This window comes from Tetranychus urticae, chromosome 2, assembly GCF_039701765.1.
Source record: "Tetranychus urticae isolate SD_2017Ah chromosome 2, NJAU_TeUrti_SD_1.0, whole genome shotgun sequence".
Taxonomy (NCBI): domain Eukaryota; kingdom Metazoa; phylum Arthropoda; class Arachnida; order Trombidiformes; family Tetranychidae; genus Tetranychus; species Tetranychus urticae.
Window position 1 is genome coordinate 6516951 of NC_142959.1, and position 12835 is coordinate 6529785.

The 12835-nt window shown below is 32.1% G+C and overlaps 3 protein-coding genes across 3 annotated transcripts; all 3 read left to right on the forward strand.

The window, feature by feature from the left end:
• Positions 1 to 161: 161 nt before the first annotated feature.
• On the forward strand, positions 162 to 1686 carry LOC107366262 (store-operated calcium entry-associated regulatory factor). Its single transcript, XM_015933846.3, has one exon. The coding sequence runs from the start codon at positions 603 to 605 to the stop codon at positions 1449 to 1451; it is 849 nt and encodes a 282-aa protein (XP_015789332.1). The 5' UTR covers positions 162 to 602; the 3' UTR covers positions 1452 to 1686.
• Positions 1687 to 2703: 1017 nt separating this feature from the next.
• On the forward strand, positions 2704 to 5828 carry LOC107366263 (clathrin interactor lqfR). Its single transcript, XM_015933847.3, has 3 exons — positions 2704 to 3121; positions 3284 to 3757; positions 4445 to 5828. Exons 1-3 carry the CDS (start codon positions 3090 to 3092, stop codon positions 5733 to 5735), a joined length of 1797 nt encoding a protein of 598 aa, XP_015789333.1. The 5' UTR covers positions 2704 to 3089; the 3' UTR covers positions 5736 to 5828.
• A 1360-nt stretch (positions 5829 to 7188) lies between these two features.
• Positions 7189 to 11260, forward strand: LOC107366285 (MOB kinase activator 2). The gene is made up of 5 exons (XM_015933865.3): positions 7189 to 7376; positions 7872 to 8035; positions 8406 to 8502; positions 8665 to 8789; positions 10275 to 11260. Exons 1-5 carry the CDS (start codon positions 7318 to 7320, stop codon positions 10820 to 10822), a joined length of 993 nt encoding a protein of 330 aa, XP_015789351.1. The 5' UTR covers positions 7189 to 7317; the 3' UTR covers positions 10823 to 11260.
• Positions 11261 to 12835: the final 1575 nt, after the last annotated feature.

Sequence of the window (12835 nt, forward strand, 5' to 3'; positions counted from 1 at the left end):
GTTGTAACTTCTACTTAAATAAATACAATACAATTGCAACAATTATAATGGCCAATGAAATAATTGGAGATAACTTATCAAATTAAACAGTTTGAAGATTGGTTCTCAGACTGAGAATCTCAGCCGTCAATCAGCTGATCATGATATTAACTGTTTTCATGGAAACCAAAAATATTGTTAACTTTACAATGTAAACAGATAATACTCACAATTTAAATTGCTACTGACTCAATTTGAATCAATAAAATATTTTCAATCATCAATAATCATCAACAAGCATATTTTTCTTGATTCCTAATCCAAGACATATCTTAAACACTTAAATATTTGATTTGCAAATTTAGGGCTTTCATCTCGTTCATCATTCTAATTAAAGTGCGAAAGTTTTCTTTTGGAATATTCCTTTCTCTCAACCGACATCTATTCAGTGAAAAATCAATTGAATGAGCTAGCAAATGATTTATTATCAATATGGTTAACATGTAATTTTATGGAAACAATGTTTCTTTAAGTTTCAACAAATGACATTTACATCACGTGGTCTGGATCAGGTGTTATACGTGTGTTAAGTAAATTTTACATCAATTTTCATCACTCTCATCATGAAACTCTTATTATCTTTTTTCGTTTTGTTTTTAATCGAACAAGTTGTTTCTAAATCAGACCGAGTAAAACTAAAGGATGTGCAAGTACTTACTTTACAGAAAGGCAAATACACAGAGGCCCGACGGTCGCGGCGGATGCATCAACTGATGTGTGTTGGTGGTACAGCCAGGTGTTCCTTCATCCCAGAAACCGTTCAATGTTACAATCGAGGATGGGATGGTCGGACTGTCAATTGGGAATGCAAGGCTGATATGGACAAGAAGTATTCGTTTGGTTTATTAGAAGTTAATTGTGAAGGCTACGAACACCCTGATGATGACTACATTCTTGCCGGTTCCTGTGGCCTCGAGTTCACTATCAATGTGGCTGATGGTGCTCCCAGGCAACGAAACTTCAACCCTCCACCATACCCTAAATCAATGACACCAGATGATTCAGAGCTTGGGTCGCAATCAATCTTCATCATCATTCTTGTCATTGGAGCTCTATTTTTCATAATATATCTGTTCCGAAGCCCTAGAAATGCTCATGAACCAACTGCACCACCTCCACCGCCAGGATTTAGACCAGGCTACTTTGGAAACCCACCGCCTTATGATCATGGAAGTGGACCTTCGTGTGGACCAGAAACTCGTCCAGGAGATGGTCCTGGTTTTGGTACAGGATTTGTTTCTGGAGGCCTTCTCGGTTACCTTTTCGCAAGAAATTCAGCCGGACCTAGTTATACACGAGAAAGCTTTTCATCGTCTACCCATCAAAACAACCCTAATTTTGGTAAAACATATGCTAGCACTGAAACTGAGACAGAAACGAAAGCTGGCTACGCCACAACTAAAAGACGTTAATTCAATTGAAAATAGTGGATAATCATTTTCTAATAATGTCTTTGGAAAGTTGCCTATTTTTAGTATTGGTGAAATTCACGCCATTTCAAATTGAATCTCTCAGCCACTTATCAAACGATGATATAAACCACTAAATACTTTCCATTCAGATCATCATGTTTACATTGTATATTCTAAATGTTTTTCTGAACATAAATCTTACAAGGCTGTAATAGCTGAATTTAACCAGATAAAATGTTGTTTATCATGTTTATTTAATACTTTCATGTAAATTTTCGCTTATATCAAACATATCAATCATTGCTACATTGATTGAAAAGTAAATTGATTTAAGACAGAATCTCAAAATCAATTAGATGAAATCGGATTATTCCGTAAGTTAAATGCAACGTTATGAACTTTTAATTCTAATTTTTTGTTGTTGAATGATGGGTGTTTTGCTTGTTTATGTAGTTAAATGATTGTCTTATCAGCTCAACAATAAGTTTACGCTAATTATCTCTTTCAGGTGAAAAGTTTATCAAAATCGATTAGTGATCATTAATAAACTCACTATTTAGTTTGTTTTGTAGTTACTTAAACGTTCTTTGATTTTAACCTCGATTGATATTTTTTTGAAAAAAAGGTGCAAGCTCATTTGTTAGTCGAAATCAAGTTCAAAATTTCTCAACCAAGAAATGGTTGACTCTCAAAAAACCAGAATCCAAAAGACAAACATCATGAAAGGTCATTTGTGCTGACCACTCTATGACTCTTGAACGACATAATCAAAGTAAACCTGATGTAAATAATAATAATCTGTGTTTGTTTCATTCCCTAATAATAAGTGTTGAGGCTTGATGGATGAACCAAAAGATTTCACCCTTGATTTACTAACCAAGATCAGGTTATCAATTGATTATTTGATTGTTCACAGGTTTTAATCACAGAGTTGACAAAGCTAATCAGATGTAACGCAATCATGGCTACAAGGTGTTTAACAAGTTTATGTTACTTAACTCAGCCCACAATTTGTGCGCAGATATCAATTGAAGGCTCAACTGTGTTGTAAAATCGCTTTTATTATTCAATACATTTTGGTGTATCTCTCATCCCACCCTCATTTCCAGCAGGCAGCAGAAACCGATTTACACCGTATATTATTTCCCTTACTCTACCTCTCTCTATCACCCTCTTCCTTTCCTTTTCACTGTCTTTCTCTGCCTGTCTTTATTGCATTCTTGTAGCCACCAGTTTTAAAACAACTTGTTTTTGCTTTAACTGAGAGCAGGTAAACCTTCATCCCTTCGCATTCTTTTGGGTCTCTTCACTCTCTTTTTTTTATTATTTTAATTATACACATTGCCTAATTTAATTGTCAGTAATCAAAGTATCCTTTAAACCCTATATTCACCAAAAAGTGCCCGATGTATATATACTAATGTGTAATTATTTTCATTGGTCCATTTTCCTACTATAATATTTAAATTGGTGCTTTCCTTCTATTTTTTACTCTGCTTTATACGTGTTGAACATCTTTGAACATTTATTCTATCCCAAGGACTATTTCAGTCTTTAAACATCTTGTTATTGATCCTGTTATTGTAACCAAATCTAATTTATCTTTTGTTAATTACAACCTTTTACCTGTTTTTCAATATGTGGAAAGTAAGAGAATTAGCTGATAAAGTGTAAGTATCATTTTCTGTTAATATTATTCAAGTCATTGTAAATATCCTTGATACAGCTTACACAGCTTTACTCAGTTGACATATATTAATGCATGTAAACCGCCATGATTCTGATAAAAAAAACCTTCTTTTCTCTCTTTTTTTTGTTAATAACATAAACAGGACCAATGTTGTCATGAATTACACTGAGATTGAAGGAAAAGTCAGAGAAGCAACTAATGACGATCCTTGGGGTCCTACGGGATCGTTGATGCAAGAGTTAGCTTCTTACACATTCTCATATGATCAATTCCCCGAAGTTATGGGTATGCTTTGGAAAAGGATGTTACAAGATAACCGGCGGAATTGGAGAAGGACGTATAAATCGTTAATACTACTTCAATATCTCATTAAATATGGATCTGAGCGGGTTATAACTAGTGCACGGGAGCACATTTACGATCTAAGAAGTTTGGAGAATTACACTTTTGTCGATGAACAAGGCAAAGATATGGGAATCAATATTAGACATCGAGCTAAGTCATTAATTGAATTCATCCAAGATGATGATAAATTGAGAGAGGAACGAAAAAAAGCAAAGAAAGCTAAGGACAAGTACATTGGTGTCTCTTCTGGATCGATATTGTTTCCTTCACGGTAATTCTTTCCTTATATACTTATCGTCTTGAACATTTATTCTGCTGTTTTCATCAGATTTCACCATATTGAACTCGTTTTCTGCTTTCCAATCTCCCTGCTAACGTTATCACCTCGACTATATGTTCAGTTGATAGAGATTCAAGGATATTTAGTTATTACAGTTGATAGTTGTGCCTTTTGCCTTTAGTTAATCATTTTTTAATTGTTCTCCGATCATAACTTGATTGCTTATATCATTTCGGGATTATGTTATCACAATTAATAGTTTTGTATGAATATAATAGCTATTTAGATACCAAACTAACCATTATCTGAGACAAAGAGTATTGAAAAGGGAGGGAGAAAGTAAAAAACAAAACAGATGAAAGAAAAGTAAGAAAAAAATATATATATTTACAAGTTGAATGGTTGATAAATCATGAAAGAGATTTGGACAACTTTTGTTTAATATCATCTTGAAAGGTGTTGATTGTTTCATTATTCTGGCTTTTTATACGTATTCTCCATTTCCCATTGAGTTGAAGGTAGCTCCAATAGTTAACACCCTTTATCAACTTTACGATACAGTGTTGCAAGTAATTTATCTTTATTAAATTATGTACAAGTTTGCCAAGCAACTTAATTCAATGTCAGATTGATTATCCTCTAACTATACTTTTCAATTTTTGATTCTCGTTTCAACAGTGATAGCTGGTCTGATACACCAAGGAAATCGTTTGATGATTTTGAAGAAACTGAAGAAAAAGGAACATCAAAATCAAAAAGTAAATTCCACGATGAAGAGAACAGTGAAACAGAGGAAACGGAGCCCGATTTTAATAACTACAAAACTCAACGTTCCAATCAATCAGCCAGTAATGAATCTTCACCGACCACAGCAACAACCCCAACCCTTCCTAAGCCCACAAGTGAAGGTCGTCCACCAAAAGTATCTACTAAGAGTAGTGAACCAAGCCGTAAAATTGATCTTGGGGCAGCAGCAAATTATGGGAAAACCCAAGCAAATAATAGTGATTTAATAGGGAGTATAACTCTGAGCAACAACAGTGAACCAAATGAAACAAATCAAAAGAGTAAAGATCTGTTGGATGATATCTTCAGCGGAATTAGTGACAATTCAAATAAAACAGCAGCTCCAATCGTAAGCAACTCGGTAGCTGATGACTTTGCTGATTTTGCTGATTTTACTAGTTTTGAAAACTGTGATGGTAACAAAACTGACGGAAAACCAGAAGAACCTAAAGAAACTGATGAATTTGCAGATTTTACGTCAGCCTTTACTCCTAATATAATGGCCTCAGCTTCGTTGACAGCACCTTTAACAGATATTACACCCTCTTCAATAATTAACTCTCTTCCTCCCTTTGATCTGAAAGCTCAATTACCTTTAAATGCTACATTAAATACAACTGTTAACAATAACAGTGGAGCAAGCTCAATTGACTTGTTAAATAACGAATTAAGTGGTATCAACCCGTTTATCAGTACTGACCTTGTTAGTACTGACAATGGTATTGGCTTGAGTCAAGGAAATACTAATCCTTTGCTCAATTCAATAAATCCGCTCATAACTTCCAATATTAATGCAAATTCAAATGCAAATATTCATTTTCCGACATCCCTACCTTTGCAGCCTACACCACTGCTTTCATCGACCAATCCAATGTTTAATAACATTCCATTTGGTAATAATCCGACAGATTTGTCATTAAATTCAACTACAGCAACTAAAACACCGATTCAAAGCAGCAACAACACTTGGAGTAGCTACAGCTCAAATGTCAACATTAATGTGGACAATCTTTTAGCAGCTAAATACGAGAAACACAATGCACCAACTATGAACCAATTAGCAGCTAACATGGGTGGCTTGAATTTAATTGGAGCTCAGCCAAATGTATCGCCAGTTATCAGCCCGATGAGCCCCTTGAATCCAACCACAACCAATCTTTTTACTTCGACAAAGAAACTCTAATAATGATAATAAAGATTAATTATAATTAATATTAACGATAATAATAACAAGCTTCCAACTGTGTTATAAAAATAAAGGAAAAAAACAAGAATACATCAATAATTGTTTATATTTTGGTTCGTCGTTATTGCCGTATCCACTCATTGTTACAATTGTTGATAGATAATTAGATTAATATAAAATATGTATAATTGGCAATTTTTGCTGTCATAATCAATTTTCTTCATCTAAATCAACTTTGCTCTGTTATTTCTTTACGAATTGATGTTATCATTTTACGAGCACAAATGTGAAATTTTATTACTCAAATTCGCACATTAGACAATGATAAGATGTCATAAGATTGACAAGATTGAGACAAGTTATGCTTGCTAATGTAAAAATCGGAAAATTAGAGTTAAATTAAGATTAAGTGATTGAGTGTTAATACTTCGATAAATTTAGTCTATAGTCTTACAAGAGTTGAATAGATATTCAGCTTTACAATAACATGAAGAGTCTAAAATTATTTTACAAAACTAACATTGACTGGTGATTCTATCTAGTATTTATATATCTCAGTATTTCTATCAAATTTACTAATGAGCAATAATTATTGCAGACTTAATTGGGTGAATTAAGTGACAATCGATATCATTGTGACACATAATAATAAATGGTAAATCATCTTCACAAAGAAAGCTTTGAATCAAGACAAAGCTTATATGCAATGTAAACAGAAGTCAAGTCTGCCAAAAATGAGTGTCAATCAGTTGAAGACTCTATCAATTACGGTAATTGTTGACATTTAAGCATTTTAAATGATTACAAAAACTCAAGTGACTCAAAACACAGCTCAATTCCTCAGTCAGTTCAATATCCGGGTGACAATTGAATAAAGATTGAAATCTGTCATTTAAAGGCTGCAAAAAAGCGAGAATAAGAGAAACAATCAAAACTCGTTCGCAATCCGGATTAAATGGCATTTCCGGATAAAATTTAAAACAAACTGGTATTTCCAATCAAACATTTGATAAATAATTAACCATAGATGTGAATCATAGAACAGAATAATAAAGAAATAATAATGAGAAGCACTAATTGCTAACGAAGTGTCATCGCACAAAATCAAGACAAGCTTAAGACTAAACAATAGAAACAAAGAAAATCATAGAAACTTGAGAAAAAATTGTTGAAGTAACCAGATATTTTAAAATATTTATATTTTAATTAACCATTAAAATATTAGTTGGTCACAAAATTAGCGTTAATTAGTATTTTAAAAGCAAGAAAACAATTTAATAATGATTTAGCTGATCTGAAAATTCAAACTTAGCGGTTCTTCAGCTTGGAAACGACATAAAGTAAAGAAAGCGATGTCAAATTGCTTTCTTTTCTCACTCAGTTTCTCTTTCTTCTGGTCTTTCGACTGGCTCACTCTTTCTCTCTTTCCAATTTCTCATTTCTTCTCCTCTCTTGTATCTCATAAGTTTATCGCTAATTTTTTGTTTATTTTTTGTCATGAAAATATATTAGCTTCTGATTGTATTTTTTGAAAATATGAATTCATAAACCTTCTGTATATTATTTCCATTGGACATTAATGGACAGATTACAATTAGGAGAATATTTTAGAGATACTTTGGTTGATTGGTTTATGGGGTAAGTAATTTTGTTTTTCATTGTTTTTATTTTTCTCACCTTTTGCACTCTTTTAGTTTCTCTTTCTCTGTCTTTCTTTTTTTCTATTATGAGTTAAACTGTTTCTTTCATTTCTATCTCTACCTTTCCTTTCAAATGACTTGGCCTTTCATTGTTTTGTCATGAAAATCACTTTATGATTTACAATTAACACATAACCTATGTGAGTGAATCACAGGTTCGTGGTTTTCATCTTTGATGCTTATTAAATGACAAACAGATGTAAGATAGGTCACAATAAGAGAAATGGGTTAAATCTAATAGGTTGCATCGATTATAATATTACACTCACTATGTTGTTGTTGATTGTACTCGAGCCAGTTGTTTCTGTCTTTATAACATAATTTTTATTGAAATGAAACTAATGCGTTTTTCTTTTCTGACGTCTTTATTTATTTCTTCATCTTGTCACAATGTCAACTTTCCTGGTAAATTTAATATTTTTACCATCAACAGTAAAGGTCGACGCAAAGAGAAAGATGCTACTTCTTTGCCATCACAAGAATCTAAGAGATATCTTCAACCTGAGCTTCTCGAATGCTGCACACCAGAGTATAGACTGCGAGATATTGTACAATTACCTGATGGTATAAATTATAATGAATGGTTGGCCTCACATTGTACGTAACCAAGATCACTTTTTGCTATTGTCAATTTTACTTTTTTTACCAAAAGGAATAGTGCATTCTAGTAACTAAAAGACTAGAAAGATGAAGCCAGCTTGGCATGCTCTTGATGTGACGCTTTTTCTTCATTGTTCTTCATTCATCTATTAGCTAGCCACTTATTTCTTTTGTTTGTCTTCTAATTCGATTTAAGGTAATACACCATGAATAAATTTGCTATCATGGTCACCCTTAAATCAATCATTGTTTGTGTCAATGTATGATGATATTCCTTTTGGTAAAATGAGCAACAAAGATACTAAATGGATTTACTTTTTAAACAAGATTAATTTTAAATGTTTCTAATATCTTTCTTATCACCCAGGTTTAGCATTCTTTGACCATATAAATCTCATTTATGGAACGATTTCAGAGTTTTGTAATACTTCAGGATGTCCTGATATGATAGGACCCAACAATAGGTGAGACATTGACTAATCAACAAAACAAATGACGTTCTAAACAATTGTGTCTCTTCATGATAATTATCCTCGTTCTTTTAACCTCCTCTTTGATTGTAATCCTTTCAACACTTAAATTTATGGTTTAATTTTAATTTATCTATCTCTCTTTTTCCCTTCTAGATTGTACTTATGGGTTGATGAGAAAGGTAAACGCTGTAAATTACCTGCTCCACAGTATATTGATTATGTTATGACCTATACACAACGGACGGTTAATGATGAATCAATATTTCCAACTAAATTCGGTAAATCATCTCATCTACCTCACTTATTTCTCCTTTCATGATTTGATGTTATTTTTACGAAGCTCACTCAATAGGAAACAGTAGATAATTAATTAAACTCGGATAGCAGAAAAAAATGAGCAGAAAGACTAAAACTTACAAGATTTTTTAGATTTGTAATGTAAGAGTAAAAGGTGAGTTGCAAGGTGAGTGAATGATTAGAATGAATGTCTCATTAAAAGACTAAAATATAAAAGAGTCTGTGTAAATTAATGGAAGAACCTAGTTCCTTGGATGACTCGATTAATACATGAACATGAATGAAAAAAAAACTAATGATTCAGCTGTACTTAGTCTCTGTAAAAGAAACATTTAAGCATTCGAGGAGAAGATCGTTCTTTTCAATGAATTTAAAGAAGGTTACATGAATGTTACTGTCATTTTTGAATTCACTGTTCTAGGTTAGTTGTTATTTCTGTATATGTGATTATTTATTGTTACAGCTGAAAAAGGGTTTCCTGTACTAGCTCAGCTAAACGATAAAATTTATCACTATTGTTTCTTGGAGGCCATTAGAAGGAGGTATAGAAGAACAGAGAAAACAGAAAAGAGGTGAAATTAAATGTAGACAAACCTTTTCAGGTAAAAAAAAGCAAGGATGAAGAGATGAAACTAGTCCAGATTCCGTTCAGCAATAATTTAATATTCTTAGGTATGCATAGTCATGGTTGATAAATCATGAAATCCCATGGTTTTCATAGAAACTGTAGAGGCTATCAAAACCAAAAGAATGATCAATGATAACATTACCTTTTTGTGTCTATAATCTGATTGTTTTAATACAATAAGCCAAGTTATAATCAGCTCAGAACTAGCCAATCAATTTTTAATTTGAATTGACTTTTTTCCTAGTAAATTAGATTCAGATGAATTGTGCCTTGTTGGTTTTGTTTCATACATCTTCTTTGATTCAATTAATTAGATACAATAAAACCAGTCTATGCAAATTTGGACAACAAATTTCAGGAAAAGCTGCAATCGCAAGGATTTTTTGTCCATAGATGATGTTTGTTTACTCATTATTTCATCCATAACCATACAATCTAGTCAATACCATGAAATAATATTTACCATTTAAATTTTTAGTCTGATGAAAGTGGCTCATCAATAGCCTTACACCTTTATCCAAATAATGAAACTCATGTTAAAATGTAACCAAACTGTTTATTAAGGTCACGTAAAATTAATCGCATTTTCCGCTCAGGTTGCTTTATTTAGGCTATTTTTTCATAAATTTACACTAACTAGGACACATGAGCTTCGAGAAACAATTGATCCAGTTACTTCATATATTTTTTTTCAAAGGCTTCATCGGTTATCTTTTCATTTCTTTTTTGCTACTCCTGCTTTCCATTCATCACTAAATGCTATTAAATTTATAAATATTTTTATTGTTGCTCACTTTTTTTAACTTTTATCGTTTTCTTCTCTCTTCTATTATTACAGATAAAGAATTCCCGAGTTCCTTTGAGTCAATTGTAAAGAAAATTATGCTTCTTCTTTTTCGTGTATTGGCTCACATCTACCATTCACATTTCAAAGAAATTGAACTTTTGAACCTCCATCCTCAGACAAATTGCATATTCTCTCATTTCATGCTTTTCAATGATCAATTTATGATGATCGATGAAAAGGAAACCGAAGCTTTGGCTGACCTGGCTGTTGCATTGAAGCTCTTTCCACCAAAGCCTAATGATAACCCTAAGCCTGACGATCCTAACCAAAATCCAACCATTTCCCCGAGTCCGAAAACAAGTGATGATTGTAGCTGTAGCAGTAGGATGCCTTCAACACCCATTGAGTCCGGAATTTTGGGTGATGATTCAACTTTAATCGATGATCAACAGTCATCTCACGATGAAAACATTTCTACCCAATGTCGAAGTATTAGTCCTTTTATAAATAATAGCAATAGCTTTATTGAAAATATGGCTGTTGATGATGACCCACCTGAAAACTGTCCTATGGATGCAAAATTCTTAATCACCATATAATTGCCTCAAAGAAAAAAAAAGAAAACACAAAAAACTGAATGTTACGGTGTAAAAGATTGAAACAAAAAATAACTGAAACAAAAGAAGTCATATATGTAAATACTTTCTATGTTTAAATCTAATTGTTAATTTTAGAAAATTATCATCTTCATTCATCATATCCTTTCATCATCTTAAATCATCATCTAATTGTTTCTGTTTATAATTAGCATGTTGATGAAAATGACCATTTTTTAGTAACTTACGATAAAACACACACAAACGCAAAGCAAAACATGGTCAAAACATGATAAACAGTTACATTTAAATATTAACAGACACCAAGACTAAAGTCGTTTATCATTTTGTTAACAATCAACTTGATCATGTTCACTTCTCTTGATTCGGTTACTTATTTTCTCGGGAGAGTATATTAAAACAAATGTTATTTGTTTAGTATTTAATATTTTCTTTTTATTTATTCAGATCAATGATCAAAACACTTAGCTCAAATTTTCAATCATTAGGAGCTATTGAATAAAGACATTCCTTGCTTTTTGACATTGTATACTAATCCAATCACTTATTTAAACTACTTTAATTAATTGAGCAAAAAAATCTTTAAAACCATTGTTACACTATTTAATTTTTATGAAAAGCCCAAATTTTCAAGTTGATAATTCAAGATTTAACATTTTATACCAAATTACGATCTGTAATGAGTAAGAAATGATTTATAGGGAAACCCTTTTAAAATCATTTATCATTCAGTTCCATTGTTTACAAAAATACGATTGAGGGAGGTGAAGGTGATTGATCACGATTGAAAGTTCAATAATTTGAACAAGGAGTCAAAGTTAACGAAAATTAACTTTAATCGATGAACTGGCAACTGTATCAGCAAATATCTCTCAGCCATAGGATATCGACATTTTACGGAACTTTAGATAACTGGAGCTTGGCGAGAGCTATTTTCAGATTTTAATCAAGTATTACCTGAGCTGACTTCGATCTCTGATCTCTGCTTTTGCCCAACAATAGACAGTATGATCTTTTAGAGACCCATTGTAAACTTGTGTCATCTATTGATTATAATCAATCATTCAGAATATTGACAATTCGAGGAGTTCTGATCAATCCATTGGTTTGTGTTCCATTAATTGTTCCTTAGTAAATTTGATTAAACAAGTTATGACCAGCTGTTTTTCATTTATTGTCAATATTCAAAGTCACTCACACTGGATAACGGTCATCTCATTTAAAGATATTATGGTCTATTGAATTAAAAATTTGAATTGTATTGATTAATTTATGGCTTGATATTTGTTCAGTCAGTTCATGACTTTATAATGGAGTGATTTACTCAAAACCTTTGGGCATTTTATAGTACCTTTGTTTGGTGTGAGAATGAACTTGAGAGTGAATTACATTAAAAGATCAGCTGTTCAACAAATTACTTATCCATTAAAATATTGACCTCAATCTTCATTCAGATATTTCAGAACAAGAGTAACTGGCAGAATTATTGACTTCCTATCAAATCCAATGGCTTTAATGATTGTCTTACCTTTAATTTTGATACAGTCGAGTACCTGAAATTGCTTGTCTAATGTTTCCGGTGAAAAGCTTGAAACACTAATTTCCTATCAAATTTTAATCAAAAATTGTTGATTAACGCTATTTTTTTAGATCGTTTCCTTCTCAAAGCGTCGTTTTAGTTGAATTTAATCAGATAAAATTGAATAAAAATGAAAAATTAACACTAAAATCGATTATTATTTGCTTTTTACTCAAATTCCAAGGTTATGTCAATTGATACGAGATGGGGAGACCATCGAATTGACAATTTTTCCCAACAATTTTTAATTAAATTTCGTTTGATTTAGTTTTCTGTTTATTATTTGTGGTTTAAATTACTTTTTAATACTCTGAACACTTAGTGAATTCATCAAACAGTTTAATTTTCATTAATTATTGTCGGAAACAATCGAGGTAAGGTTCGAGGTAATCGAGGTTTACTTTCCCTAATGACTT